The following is a 16544-nucleotide window of genomic DNA, read 5'->3' on the forward strand; positions in this document are numbered from 1 at the left end:
AGGGGTGAATATCTGATCAGCATCTGCTCAGGTCTTGGTAAGATATAGAAACCTGAAAATGTGTCTCAATTTCTATAATTTAAGAGCAAGCTGCTAGATATTTGATTTGTATATGCAGAAAATTCACAGTTTATCCAGCTATGAAACTGATAGTGCCATATCAGCCATGCGCCAGCTTCAGGTTGATGACACACATAAACGAATTTGAAGTGATTGTACACATAGTTTGGCTATTTTCAGCAAAAGTAAAGTGAAAATTGAAACAGAATATGAAGTATTAATACCTTAAGTACATTTCAGTACACATTCTCCTTTTTTGTACAGACTGGCTTTTCTTGGGTTTGACTTTTTTCACCAGCAGCTGACAAATTGGAAAGATATATTCTATTTTGTGCAAATTTAAAAATATTTTTTATTAAAAATTTAATAGGAATGGACCATACTTTCAGTCAGACAGTTGTTGTTTGTGATAGTCTAAACCTCATAGCCCAGCTGAAATGTTCACCACATAGGTTTTAAATAAGTCCTTTTCTAATTCAAAATACACTCAGCTGCTGTAGCTCAAGGTTTCCAAATACAATGTTAAATCTGACCCTCTCATACAAAAATAGATTTTCTGACAAAGGCAAATCTCAAATGAAAAAATTGTTTCCATCTCACAGCACTAGCAGAATTCAGCTTCTCAAAATACCAAATGCTCAGGAAAGCATGGGTGTTTGACATCACATATTCCAGCCATTTGTCTTTTTCAGATATACTTTTACTACGTATCTCAGACTGTCTGTAAAATCACAGGTGACAGGCTGTAGCAGAGTTATCTTCAACAAGTAATACCCCAATGCAGTTATATTCTTGATGTGGAGGGTTTGGTGGGGTTTTCTGGTGGTGGCGGTGGTTTTTTGGTTTTTTACTGAAAAGGGGAGGGTCAGTTACAGAAGAAATAAAAATCTCAGTCAGGATTTTTTAACTGGCGAGGTTTATGGGATGCCAATATATAGAACAGCATTGTGCCAGCATTGTTCAGTAGCCTTCATTCAAATCACTTTTTCAGAGAAAGCTTTATGGACCTTAGATCATCCATAGCAACCTCTGGAAGAAAATAAAATTAAGACATTAAAATGGACTTAATCAGGACCATGATGAGTATCTTTGGACCCAGATTTTCATTTGGAGATTAAATATTCACCCCAAGTATATAGTCCATGCCACCACTACTTTCAGTGAAGAGAGAGAGCTTGAAGTAGGGCTAATAATTTCATTCCAAGATCACTGTCTGAGAAATAAATCACTAATGCATTTTCATAACTAGAGTAGCTTTTCACTCCAGAGGCCCTCACGATGTGCCTGCTGAATTTTTTTTTTTTTTAGTAAGAAAGCAGAAGCTGTTTAAAAAGAATCATTTACCTCCATTGCAAAATGAAATTAAGCCTATCAAAATCACCTGCTTTCCTTCTTCAGTATCTGGATCTTGTCCCCAGCTTTTGTCTGGTATGACATTTCTTGTTCCCTTAAGCTGTGCGTTTCTTGGGGAAACAAGTGAGAAGTATTTTCTTGCCCTGTTATCTTCCTCAGAGACCTCACCTGGAAGCTGAGGTACGTGGAGAGCCTGCCCTTGAACTCACAGTCTGCAGCAGGATTAGCATGTGTTAGTTTTAGCAGTGTTAGGCTGAAATTCTGAGTGGGTGTTCTGGCATGTAAATAATATGGGTTGATTCTCCAAGAGAGGTCCCATGGCTGCTTCTGTTTGTAAAACACCCACAAAAAAAAATGAATCATCAAGCAGTGGTCCTAAGGAAGGGTAGGTAAAAGGGTATCAGGTTTTCCTATGAGATGTATGGTAATATCTTTTTCTAACGTGATGCAACACTTCCATGCTGAATATAACAACTAATGATTTGTGCCTGGGCAAGTAAAATGAGGCCTAGCTGTGTGGAACTTGCCATTTAATGAGTTTTGTATATATCATGAATTCTGGATCCTGAGATACAGTTTGTGTGATTGCTGATCAGTGTGTTACATTTTTTGTCTTAAGATCCAGACATATTCTCACTAAACCATAGCTAAATGTCCATGTTTCTTTCAAAGGAGCATTGTTCTGCTCTTCCCAAGGAAATCTAATTCCTAGTAGCAAAACTTACTTAAAATTTGATAATCACCTGTGCACATCAAACATCATCAGTGTTTCTGACAAATGAAAAAATGAGGATATTTATTCAAATAACATCCATGTTGCTCCTCAATTCTGTTACCATTCTATTTGTATATGAGCAACCATGCTTCGATTTCCAAATGTAGCCTGGTAGGAATTTCACAGGAAAGCATTGCAAACAATTTATGAAATCACTGGGGTTTTTTATTGGCTGTGATTCCATTTTAAAAGAACATCATACCATTTACTCACTTCATGCAGGAAAAAATACCAGGAAAATAACAAATTAAAATCACATTCACAATGTCTCTACTTTAAATCATCCTCAAGTACTACATGCATCTGAAAGAAAGCTGGGGAGCATTTCTACTAGAAAATGCATGACTAAGTTCAATTTTGCTCTGTGTGTGTGAAAGAGAAAAAGAGAAAACAGGCAATTTTTTTGATGACAGTACTGAAATATTTTACTAACTCAGTGCATGAAGGAACAGTTATCTTAATAACATATATTCAGAACAAATACAGACAACTTTCAGATACAGAAGACATTACATTTAGATCACAACAGCTTATTTCTAACAATGCTTGTTCTAGCACAAAAAGCTTGGCGAAAAGATGTCTTCAGCGGCACTGGTATGGTCTTTCTTGAGGAAGAAGAGAGGCTGGGAGGGATCTAAGCCAATGTATGATACTAGAAATATAGACAGAGGAACTCCAAAGTGATTAAGCACATGATCTTATATTTTGTTTTATCAATTTTAAACACAAGAGTAGCACTGATAATTAATATTGCAGTCTGATTTTATATGGCTTTCTCTACATATAAATGTGAGTTCACAAGGTCAATGGCAAACTAAATCATTTACCCTCCAAATGTGAAGGCCCTTAGACTATTTTTTTACTAACCTGTAAAGTCTTGGAACTGTGAGGGAAAATGACTTGCAGTGTCTAGCCAACAACCTTTCTGTGTAAATAAAAGTAGCTATAAAACTAAAATACCTCATTTACCTGAGATTGAACAGACCAGTGATGCAAATAAAACAATGTCATGAAAAACAAAAAGATATTCAGAATCCAAACAATGAACCATGCTTCTCTTTGGTGTCTTGTTTAAGTGCTTCGTCACCTGCTTGAGTACCAAGGGGAAAAGTGTGAGACAATGCTTCTGACTTTCACACATGAATCAAAGGTGTCTGTGTCCCTTGTTATCAGTTCTGAGTGGGAAGGGAAATGGATGGGCAGAAGAGAAAGGAGAGTGCCTTGTTCTCGAGTCTGTTCAGCATGGCTTAGGCACTTGGGGACTGTGGAATGACTTGAGGAGAGGTCCACTCTCATGCAAAAGTTATGCGAGGCAAAACCAAACAAAACCTATCCATTACCTGTGGTAGATCTTCTGTCATGTTTCTTATGGCAAGAAAAGGGAAATGGGAACCACCAGCTCACACCTGGATGAACTCTCTGCTGTCAGTGGAGAAAGGGCTGCTGCGAGTGTGGCCAGTTGAGATACAGAAGTGATGAAATAGCTGAGCTGGGAAGCTCCCACAATGAAAAAGACTCAGAAAACACTAATAAACCACCTTACCTTTCCCTCCTGCTTTGTGAGCCTGGAATGAGGCACCCAGACTCAACACAGTGATTCTATGACCCTCTTCAGGGGTTCAATCCAGATGTTCACACAGCTCAGCTCTCAAGGACAGTATTTTTAGTGTTCTGAGACCAGGGATAGCACTACCTGCTTAAGAAATTTGAGTAGGGTCTACACAAGATCCTGACTTAGACTGTTCATTCAATGCCACAGCTGCTGAGGCACAATTATCTAAAACAGTAACAAACAGTCTTCCTTTCTTTCTCTTCTCCCTGTCTTGTCTGATTTCCTCACCTTCCACAGATATGTGCACAAACATGCACATTAAGCTGCCAGAGAGACTGTGAAAACAATCAGCACTAACATTATACAAGGAGAATGCTAGGCAGAAAATTCTCATCTTACATCAGGAACAGTAGTTGGTTGGATGAGGAGGGGAATCACTAATGGGGGTTAGGGAAAGGTCAGGAAGCAAATGGAAGAGAAAAGCCAAAGTAAAGTGGAATGAGCTTATCTTCTCATTTGTTTGTTTGCAGAGCTCGCCAGCACAAGGTCAGGAAAATATATGAATGGGTTCATCTCTGCACAGGCACATTTCTGTTGGTTCTACTTAAGTATTAGAGGATGTGTGTCGCAGAGATTAATCAAGGCATTTCAAAAGTATTGATGTCTGTATGTCAGTGATCTAGGTTACATCTAGCAACCAGGAGTGGCTGAAGCGAAGAGCCAGGCTCTGCCTTTATGCTTTCAGGGATGTTGGATACTCTGTGGCAGAGCATCAAAATGAGCTGCTGCCCTTGTGACAGAAAGAGAGTTTTCAATTCTGTGAGATTTACTTAAACAGCCTCAAATTACTAGTTCCTGAATTTGCATGGGGTGAGTAGGACACTCTTCCTAGAAAATGGTAAATTGCTGAACACTACCATGCTGTACTCAAGCACTGATTCATAGAGTGTTCTGGGTCATTAAAAGCCCGAGGAGGGAAGCAGTCATCTTGCTTTAAATGAAAGTTAGGGGGGAAAAAGTCCCACTGACATTATACAAATGAGGAAAATCTATGTTTTCTTTCCTCTGGATAGCCCTTGGCAGCTTGTACCTGAAACAAGTCTTGTTCATAGATCCAGCCTGGCTGCATCTTTATCAACTTGTTCTGACATATATCAGCCAGACCTCTTCAGACTCCATCTTGGATTCAGTAGAAAGTTATGTTTGAAATTATCTAAGAAGAGAGGACTATAACACCTGAATAAGAGTTGTGTGAAGGGGGCATACTATATTTATTTTCTTTCAAAATAATCTTTTTCTATTACAATAGATGCTACTAGAAGATACAGAGCTCTCATGCTCAATTCCTTAATTATAGTACAGATTTCTTCTGCTTACCTGGAAAGATGATAAATGTCTTCTAAAATATCTTATTCAGGAAAATACTGAGATGTTTGCCTAAACTCAATTACTGAACCACTGCAAAGAAGATCCATTAAAGTAAAAAGCTTAATTTAGGTGCATAATGAACTATCTGATATTATCCTCCTTTTTGTCGCAAGCAGGAGTGTATTTGCTTTCAAATCTCATCCACGTACTTAGGAAATCTTTGTTGTTTCCAGGACAGGGACAAGTAATGCTGGTTCTGCCAGACAAACCCTGATTCTCCTGACAAGATTGTGAGACTGAGATGGCATGACACTCTCACAGCATCAACTAGAGAGACCTATCCAGATGCAAAATTTCAGGATTAGCTCTTCAGATGACAAGCCAGATATCTGATCATGAGGACCTGCATTCAAAATAGGTCTATCTATGTATTGAATCTATGTAAGTATTAGCAAGTCAACGTCTCCCATAGAATTTGGATTTTCTTATGCAATTACATGATATCTAAAGTGTTTAATTGAGGAGACATCTGTACCTGTCTGCAAAAGGCCACAAAGATAATGCTGAGAAAATACTCTTCTCCCACCCTGCCAGTTATCAAGGGATACCACACAATTCTCTAATATTAATTAGCTCCAGCACAGCACTAGAGAAGCATCCTCACTTTATGCCTTTATAGTAGGTAGAGCCTGAAACCTACATTTCGCAGGTGCAGGATCTCAGTGGGGCAGAAAATAAGTGACCTCCCCAAGGCAATGCAGTAGCTTAGCACATTAAGCATCATGGATATTTATAGATCTGCCACAGGCCACCACACACTCCCACACACTGCAGGAAAGGGTGAGCAGGACACAGCCATGACAATATGCTGGAACCCAAATGTCCAACCCGCAAGCACTGCTGGAAACACGATGGTTGAATATGGCAGAAAGAGGAAGATTGGTTAAACAGAGCAGCAAATACACTTGTCATTGGCTTCAGAGGGGTTGGGGAGGTCCTCTACCAGTGCACTGTGCACTTTTCTATGGTTTCAGCTCTCTGTATATGGCAAGTGCCTGACCAATTTGCTCATTCAAGGTAAATGTATGGCTAATTCCTCAAAGTAACATGACTCTTGCTTAGATTCTGAGGCATTTAACTTTTACAGCATCTGAGGGCAGATGATTCACTTCTTCCACAATTCTGAGTGATGTCAGCTGTGTAAGTCATGCATGATTTACTTTCCAAATGCTCTTTTATTTATGGCACGGATGGAATTAAAACAGAAAAGCTCTCCTTCCATGGGAGAACTGAGATATCCCTTCCAAGAGCAGATGAGCTCAACAAAAAATGGCTAATGTGATCCAATCAATAAAAACATTATAATAATGTCTAATTATTATCAATAATAAAAATAAGATAATTTTAAAAAATAAAAGAGGCCACTGTTCATACTTAGTGAACGCTCCTTCTTGCATTGGATGGAAATGAGATTGTTCCTTTTTTATGCTTGATGTGCAGTTGCCTTATTTAACATACACAGTACTATGGCTTATAATAAAAGTTGTGTAGTCTGCAGCTTTTTAATCTTTACATCCATTCAGAGGCATCTACTGGATGTGACTATGTACAAAATTAAGGAATGGATGAGCCTTGGGGTGCAGGAAAGGGAAAGAGGCAGTCGGAAGGAAATGGGAAGCGAAGAGACTAGTGAGCAGTAGAGGGCAGAGGTGGGGAGGACTGCGGGATGAATGGCAAGATTGTAAATCCCCATTGGGCAAAAGAGAAATCCTTTGCAGTACTGTTTATGCCCATCTAACAGTCTGCAGCTATTACTTCTTGAACATGTCCTGCAGGGGCCCCGGTAAGTATTTGATGACTGTGTCTAGGATGCTCTCTTCTTCTTCCTCTTCCTCATCCCCACAGCCAGGAGGGATCGCCTTCTTCGGGCGTGTCAGACTCCCTTCAGCATTAGCTTCCAGTGCAGCCTGGGCCTCCGCTTCCTTTTCTTCCTTCTTCTTTATCCCATACTGCAGGGGAGAGATAACACATTGTCTGAATCATAATACGAAAAATAACACATCTGCTGAACAGGATGGCTGATGAAGCAAGCCATTGCATGTGGTTCCTCATACTCTGTAGCAAGAACATAACATTCTCATTTTGCAATTTTACACAGACGCTAAAAATATCCATACTAACAACCCTCCACTAAGTATAGCCCAGTGGATGGATATTCTTCACAAGACAAGATGCTGAGATCACCCAGAAGCAAGTACAGAGGAGAAACTGGGACTATGCAGCCATGGATCTCTAAAGAGAGTATAAGTTTTGTGTTAGTGAAGTTTTAGGGTGGTATTCTGCTGATGTTGAGCCTCCTCTTTTCTGTTAACAAGCCTGATGCTCAGGTCCATCAACCACGATGATTTTGAAAGTCCATCTGCAGCATTTTATAGCTTATAGATGTGGCAAAACTTCAGGGAAAAGTTAGTTATCAACAAAAGAAAGCAAACAGGTCAGGACAGACAGGACTGCAGTAAAGACAACAGTTTCAGATATTCTCAAGTGGGACATATTGTACACCATTCATCCATGTTCTCTTTGTATAAGTGAGACAGAAAGACTTCTGTGAAAATAAATCTTCATGAGAAAATCAGCTGACTCATACTATTTGAAGAAAAACACTTTGAGCACTGTGAGTAGAATGGGTACTTGAAATTTGGTACTTCCACTAAGAATTAATAGCATGCCACTAAGACATTATATGAGTAACCAGAATGTTATTTTATGATATTACATTCAAGAAGCTAGATTTAATACAGGACATAAAACATACCCATAAGCTGCTCTTTCCATAAGTGTTTGCACTTCAGAGATTAGGTGATACACAATTACAAAAAAAAAAATCAACTCAAACTGTCACATGCAAATCTAGAGCAAGAAGTATACCTGCAAGCTCCCTTTATATTATGGAAACATAGAGTGGGTCGGGCTGGAAGGTGCATTTCAAGGCCATCCAGTCCAAGCAGTGAGTAGGAACATTTTCAGCTACATCAGGTTGTTCAGAGACCTGCTCTGTTTATTCAGATCAATTCAAATTTCCCAGACTGCTTCCACTTTTTGTGATGATAAATGGAGGTTAAACTTTCTTGGTATTGTGATCGCGATGCAAAAACTCAGAAAGTGTCCTCATTTTTCCATGCCCAGCTGTGCTTCAAAGAGGACAGCTGTACATTTTCAGGATGCTTGTGGTCCCCAGGCTAACAGCTCCCTGTCTGGCAACAATATTCTCCTGCCTAGCCTTTTAACCTTCTGAAAAGCCACCTTCATGGTTGCTCACTCTCAGCTCCTCAGCTATCACTCATCTCACAAGAACCTGAACAATTACTTACAATGTATTTTGCATGAATACGCTTGAAAAGAACATTAAAAAGAAAACTAAATATGATTTCAAAAACATCAAAGAATTAAGCTGGTACAATGTACTCAGTATTTTCAAGTACCAATAAAACCTTACTGCTGAATAGACATGAATTAGATGCTATTTTCATTATTTTTCCTTTTCATTTTTTCTACTTCTAAGATTAGTAAAAACTGTTAACCAGTAAAACCAAAAGCACATTGCCACTTTCATGACTTTCTCATTTCAGAGGGCTGTTGTGTGTGACTTTTCGTCCTAAACACTTCTGAGCAAAGGCATTTTTTTTGATTCCTTTCTCCATCATCATTTATATTTAAGATGACAGCCTGCAAAGTTGAAAGCAGTGGCTTTGAAACCCTCTAGTTCTCTAAACCAATTCTCTCATGCCGAAATGTTCATTAAGGACATTTGTCTTAAAATTTTTATACCTACAAGGTGCTGGTCACACCCGATTTCATGGTAGAGATATTAAAGACAAATGGTATCTCCATTCACATGTGAGACAAAGAAAGGGTTTTACCAACTTGCAGTTACAGGGCTGTACACCACAAAGGAGATTGTACACAGGATCAGCTACCACACAGATGGAATGACATGCACTGCTAGATTGTAGTCAGTTTGTACAGCTGTATTAACCCCATTTTCACTCTCAGGCCACAGGTAGATGTCTCTAGGTGATTCCCAATGTAATTTATATGTAGATTGTGCCTTCCTTCGCCAGCTAGAGGAGAATAGTAGTGGAGACAACATAAATACTAACACACAGGTACCCTGTGTGCTTTCAAATCCTCCATCTCAAAACAAGTATCAGCTCAAGATGTGTTGATCATCTAGCTCAGGAACTTGCTGAACAAACATCCAGCTCACAGGAAAGAGTGAAATAAAACCAACCAGTTATGAGAATTCAGTATTATCATTTTAATTTGGTGGTATTTTGGAATGCTTTGCAATAACAAAAAATGTAAACTGTAAAGATTCAAATGTTAATAAAATAGCATACTTTATGTTTGAAATTGTTTCAGAGGAAATAAAATCATAGAAAGGAAAGTCTTAATATAAGCAAAATTTTAAAACAGTGTCTTCATATTAAATCATTTGGGTGAAGTCAACAAATAGTTTTTAAAACTATGACTAAAAATAATCTTCCTGGTGCTCTGAGGATAGGAAATATTTCATTAGTTCAAAAAAAACTCGAAGCATGAGAATAGTTACATTTTTTTCAAGGTTCAACCTCACAAAATTTAATATCAGAAGTTGTATCATTACCTGCTTGGCCTTTAGTCATGTATTCATATCTTCCACTATATGCAGAATTATGGGCCTAACCCAGGAAGATACTAAAACATTTTTAGTATGTGCATCCTCTCGCCACTCCTGGAGTTACTATTCTGCAGCCACATGGGGATTGCCATCACTGGGTCATGTTAGAGAAATACTGTCAGCCTGGAGTCCTCAGTCATCCAATGGGAAGAGCAGGGAAAAAATACCCGGGCCCTTGGCGTAACCCACACTTAGTGACTGCATGCCAGGAAAAGACCATACTGACATACTAACATCAACTTCCTCCTGATCTCTTTTCCTCCATATTCCTCCAGCTTTTTACAAGGCAAAGTAGGTGCATGAACTAGAAACATTCTGGAAATTTGATCTAATGACACTAAGAGAGTCAGGGAGTTGAGCCAATGGGATCTGCAGCCTAAAATGTGAACCTACCATAAATATAGTTAAATTTCTTAAGACAAGCCAACAGTTTCTACTAAAAATGAACATGTTTATCTAGCAAATATCTAGGCCATGGAATGAATAGAATAATATCATAGCTAACACACTTGTAGAAGTAACAGCATATCTTTGGGTCAGGAAGACTCTGCAGGAAGACAGCTGCAATCAATGTCAAGCGAGTGGATTTCCTTGGATCAGATTTGGAACTGCCAACTCAGAAACAAGTGATTTATCTGAAAAAGCTAAAGAACTAAAAAAGGAGGTTTGTGGGGGATACAAAGACAACTCGAAGACTATGTAGTGGGACCAGAGAAGTCAGGAAACAACTCTTCCTCCCATAGTGTCCTGAGAGCTTGAAACTGGACCTCAGTCCAAATATTACTGCATATGAAATAATACTGCATGTCATATATCACCAAGCTTTATGTTCTGGGAAGAGGGTGGCATGTGAACTGTAGTGGTTATATCTCTCTTCAGGGAATTTTACTTTGCAGTGGTTTTGTATAGCTGCAGATAGTACTGAAACTATGTCTAAACAGCTGCAGCAGATACAGCCATCCTTGGAATTACTATTTTATTTACTATTTACTAGCTAAGGTTTGAAAAGCTAGTGAGAGATTTTAATGTTTATTCCTTATCTTGCTTCCTATAAAAGCTATGCAAGTCTATACTAAGAGCTCTGTCTGTTAAATTTAATTCATATTCTGAACAACCAAAAAAAATTAAAAAAAAAAAAAATAAATCACCCAGACTTGAAAGCATCTGGTTAGAAAAGACACTGGAAGGGCAACATGCACACCAATTTATCTCAAGAGATAACTTGACCTGAATTAGTCTTTTTCTTAGGGACTTCATCTACCGAAAACCTCTCACCTGTTCTCAAACTTAACTACCCTTTGCAATTAAAATATTTGTCCTCATGTCTAAGGTGATTTGCCACGAAATGCCTTAAAAAAAAATCCGGAAAATATGCAGCTACTGCAAAAAATATCTTTCATCTCTCCTTTAGAACATTATTTGCCAATTGTGCAAAGTTCTTATTTTCCTCTTCCATTACCAAAGATAACATCAGCCCAATTTAGATCTTTCCATCATTAATGCATGGAATTTTCTGCCAGGAATATATGTAGGACTAAAACAAATCAAGAGCAATAGGTAGAGTTCAGCACTGACCTTTAGTTCCACAAATGTGAGAGTCTAGGGTACAGAAAAAAGACTCCTCTTTTATTTGATTTGTACAAACTTGGAAATCTTTCTACATGATTTCTTTGGTCTCTCTGTAAGTGAACAGGCGGTCAAATACAGGAGGTGAGGGTGTCGAAACCCAGAGCTCCAAGTACACTGTTCTCACCACTGTTTAAAGCACAGAGCCTACTTTGATGTAGATCTGCCCAAAAATGTGCTCTGGCTTTTCTTTAGGCTCAAATCTGCTGACTTCATTTTGTGTTAAATTTGGCTCTTCTTGCTGGTTTGTTTTTGTCAGCCTACTTGTCTTTCTAATCAGTTCATTTTTCCCAAAATTGATAGAGAAGATTAGTCCCTAGAAAACGTGTGAGGGAGGCTCTTAACACATTCCAAAGGAGGACACTCTCTTTGTCTCCCAAGTAACCCATTTAAGTGCAAGGTCTGCCATGCAGTGTTAGAATTACACAGACTGTTTCAGGCAACTCAGACATGCTGACCCTAGATAATCTCTGTGCTTTCTGAGGAGTAATGAACAAAGAATCACAACCTGACACATCAGGGCAATCATGCAAATTTCAAACTGTGGCATGGAATGAAAGTCATGAGAGAGAATGCTGGGTGCCTCAGTCCATGACAGGCCAGCAAGGGGGTGTGTGGGGGGGGTGTGCCTGGGGGCTCTGTGTGGAGTGAGTGTAGGGGTGGGTGTTTTTTTGTCTCTGCATGCTGCTGCACAGCTCTGCTGACCCTGTCAATGTGTTAGTGGAAGACATCTGATTAATAATGAAAAAGAACAAGGCAAAGTCTGGCAATTGCAGTACATTGTTCAATTGTATGTGAGCCAAACAGAAGCACAGCTCAGGAGAGAGGTGGCAGAGAGAAAAAAAAAGGGCAATTAAACTACAGGTAGAGGACACTTGAGATGCAAAGGCGGGGTCTCATTTCTCCCAGAAAAGATGTTCCAAAACAATTTCCTTCGGGGCTGTCAGAGTTTTTCAGGCAGTTTTCCAGCAGCAGTTATTTGTAAACCTGGCTCATGTCCTTTACCTCATCCGAGGTTCCATCTCCCCATAAGTTCCTAGTGGCTACACATGCCTTGCTACTCTGTGCTAGCTCAAGCTTTCAGCTCTGTCAAAATCACAGCAATTCTTCTTGCATGACCTGTCTTGTATCAGATCTTCCAGTATGCTCTTCAGTCTTATCCCCCAGCTTCTCCCAGAGGGCTCCCACAGCAAACACAGAGGCCTACAGGTTTTCTCTTGCACCACAAACACACATCAGATCCAGATGCAGATTTCAAAGGGCACACCTGATCTTCAACTGCCTCGCATCAGCATCTTCTGGGGACACTGGATGAATCATAGTCTTTCCTTCTCCCCACAGCAATATTGCTGCCTGAGAACCACATCCCTGGTTTCCATTCCAATTAGCTGTGGAAATCCAAAACAATCCTAAGGGAACACCTAGTGCCCCAAGCATCCAAGAGTAGTGCTACCCTAAACAAAAGATCTAAAATTTGCTTTTCTGCTGCTCTACAACAGTTGGAGCGCAAGATAAAGCGCTGCTCTCTGGGCGAGATCAGATCTGCACTCAACAAGCCTTGTTTGTTTACTTTGTTTGAAAACAGTATCATATCTGTCCACTGCTGTTGTTTAAGTGAAAAAAAGAACTGCATCATCTCCGTGGTTGCAGAAGCCATCTCTGAATTTTCTACAACACAGATCAAGGGTAATCATTCCATTGGTTTCAGGGGAGACCAGCCCACACAAACCTAGTTAAAAGAAAGGGATCACAGGATTATAGAATGGCTTGGATTGGAGAGGACCTTAAAAATATTTCCAAATCACCCCAAAACCCCTACAGGCAGGGACACCTTCCACTAGGCTAGTTTGCTTAGAGTCCCATTCAGACATGGGAGAGAGGCAAGGTACACTAGCCTTCTAATCATCTTTGTGACCCTCCTCCAGGATTTGGACTCAAACCGGACTCAAGTCCAGGACTTGCTCAAACAGGTTCATGTCCTTCTTATGTTGAGGATCCCAGAGCTGGACACCTTGTTTCAGATAGATCTCATGAAAGCACAATAGAAGGATAGAATCACTTCACTAAATCTGCTGGCCAAGCTGCCTTTAATGCAGCCCAGGATAGGGTGATTTTCTAGACTGCAATGCATATTGCCAAGCTATGTCAAAATTCTCATCCACCCTCAAGTCCTTCTCCTCAGTGCTGCTCTCAATCCATCCACTCACCATTCTGTATCTGTGCTTGGGATTGCCCTGACCCAGGTACAGCACCTTGCATTTGGCCTTTTTGACCATCATGGGGTTTGCAGAGCCCCACCTCTCCAGCCTGTCCAGGTCCCTCTGGATGGCATCCCTTCTTTGCAGTACATTGACTGCCCCACACAGCTTGGTGTCTGTGGAAAACTTGCTGAGGGTTCCAGCAAGTCTCAGCAAGTCCCTTGATCCCACTGTACGTGTCACTGACAAAGATGCTGAACAGTGTAGTTTAATACCAAACCCTGATGAAACCAGTCATCTTTGGTGTCTGCTTGGACATTGATCCTTTAACTACATGTAGAATCCTAGAAGAAAAGGAGGATAAATTTATATGTTTAAAACACTGATAGCCCAATAGCTGTAGAGCCAACCATGTTGGCAATAACAGCCAAGAGTTGTTGGTGGTAACACACCATGAGAAAGAACAAGACATGGCTGGAGATAGGGGCCATGTAGAGCGAAGTGCAAAACTTTCCCAGGACAAAAATCCTTGTTATGGCTTCTGTAGATAAGCCCAACACAGCACAACACAAGCACAGGTATGAGGTAAAGAAGTGGACATGGACTGCAAGGGCGAAACAAGACTATCCAAGACCCCTGACACTGGAAACTGTCTATGGTGATTCCTTCCCTCCCTCTCCTTCCTTCCTTCCTTCCTTCCTTCCTTCCTTCCTTCCTTCCTTCCTTCCTTCCTTCCTTCCTTCCTTCCTTCCTTCCTTCCTTCCTTCCTTCCTTCCTTCCTTCCTTCCTTCCTTCCTTCCTTCCTTCCTTCCTTCCTTCCTTCCTTCCTTCCTTCCTTCCTTCCTTCCTTCCTTCCTTCCTTCTCTCACTTTCTCTCTAATTCATCTCTTCCCTTCTCTTTTCCCTTTCACCTTAACCCTCAACCCAAAACCCACTGCCATGTGTTTATATGGTAGGTCAGGGACTAACACATACTAATTTCAATGCCAAGTGTGTAATTTACTAATAAAACTTCATGAATTTTTGTGGACCCTCTGACTTTTGCTGTTACTTTCAATAACAAGCATTTTTGAATTTTGCATGTTCCCTATTCCTTAAGGATGGGATGTTACATCACAGGTCTTTTTGTCCATCCAGCCAATTCCTTAACCATCAAGGGATTCAGCCATCAAATCTGTGACTCTCCAGCTTAGAGGATCTGCTGCATGATCTTGCTGGGCATCTTTGTCGGGGTTCACTGCTCCTGACTTTGGAGATGGAGATCTGTGTATATTGAACAGCTTTTTTAGACTTCCATTCACTCCAGGACTTTATCCCATGGTATTCTACCAAGCAGATCCCTGAAGAGCCTAAAGTCTGCTCTCCTGATACCCAGTTACAGAAGCCATCCACCATACCCCTGTGGTGCCAATAAGATCCTGGCCCTGCAGGCATGTGCACATCTCTAACTCCTCTTGTTTCGTGCCCATTCTGGATGTTTGCACAGAGGTAGATGGGAAACATATTTTGACTTAATCTACTGCGCGTGCTGACTCTGCTGAAGCAAACTGGCCATTCTGCTAACTGCTCAAGTCACTGGACTATGCTGTTTTCCCAGTCAAATGCCTTTTTTTTTCCATTACTACATACAGGCAGTATGAACTACAATTTGTGAATAAATTTACTACTCTTTGGAAACCAAGGCTTTGAGAAACAACAGACACAGGTAACATATTCCATGAAATTTTCAGAATACTCAGCAAAAAACACGTTTTCATTTTCTCTGTGTTTGCAAGTATGTTTATTTTCTTCCTTTTGTGTGTGCAGCATCCATATTAAAACAATGCCTTTCTGCAATATGGTCAGCTTCAGTGTAAGGGAATGAGGTCTTGAAAGCTTCAGGAATGGAGATAATTAAATTACTGCTGACTAGCAAAGTTCTTCCATCTTGTAATCAGAGAAGAAATCTCCAGAGTAAGCAGAGACTATCTGACTCATGAAGAAGTGTATAGGATTAGAGGCTCTAAAATACTGATTTCATGTACCTAGAGGTTGGACTGAAATGAGTGCACTGACTCATGGCCACAGGGCCCAAAATAAGTACAGTACATACTGTAATCCTAAACCTGTTGGTTCTTGTGGAAAAATCTCTCCCCCAGAATCCAACTTGCAGCATCAGTTAAAAAAATCTGGGTCAATTCTATTCTTCAAAGCAGTTATGCAGGATAAGAAGAAAGAAAATTTACATATCCACAGTAACAACTGCAGTTTAATTGCTCATAGGTTACAGTGAAAGTTTAGATTTGCTCCATCACCAAGATGGGGTCAAGCTGCAGAAGGTTCCCATGAGAACAGAGGCATTTTTCAGTGATGGAGAGCAGGTGTGCTACTAGCCAAAACAGGTTATGATTTCTTGTGTTTCCAAAATCTACATTTAGTTTTCCACAAGAAAAATTCCCAGAAGCCAATGGTAGGGTCCTGGAAATAGATAAATGCAGTTGCTTGTATGAGTTTAGAAGAATTAATGTTATAGCTACATATTTGCTAGCATAAATACTAAATCCATAGGACATATCCTTCTTTATGTGTGCACTATGTAAGATCAGAACATGAAGTATAACCTGGTCATCCTTCTTCCTGCCTCCTGCATTTATTTCCTTTGCCAAATGAAAGCCTTTGTTTTAGTACAAGGCTGGTAAAATTATTTTCCCAGGATACTGAAGCAATTCAGATTAGACAAAACTATTTCTTTTCCATACCCTGTGTTTACCACATGTGACAGCTCTTTTTTGTTTTAGTTCTTGTTTGTTTTGGGCCTTTTGGGTGTGTTTTCATTTTTGCTTACTAAATATTATTTTGAAAGGTCTAGTCCAGTCAGTGTGTTTTTACAAGAACATAACACAAGAGCTCCAG

General features: G+C 40.0%; 1 protein-coding gene across 1 annotated transcript in view; it reads right to left on the reverse strand.

Moving 5' to 3' along the window:
- Positions 1-2379: 2379 nt before the first annotated feature.
- The window catches only part of CPLX1 (complexin 1), a 99191-nt gene continuing 85026 nt past the window's right edge, over positions 2380-16544 (reverse strand). Inside the window, exon 3 of the mRNA XM_083884089.1 lies at positions 2380-7117. Within this exon, the coding sequence (XP_083740215.1) occupies positions 6920-7117 (198 nt within the window). The 3' untranslated portion in view covers positions 2380-6919. The remainder of the gene's footprint in view (positions 7118-16544) is intronic.

Source organism: Zosterops lateralis, assembly GCF_965231275.1.
Source record: "Zosterops lateralis genome assembly, chromosome: Z".
NCBI classification, from domain to species: Eukaryota; Metazoa; Chordata; class Aves; order Passeriformes; family Zosteropidae; genus Zosterops; species Zosterops lateralis.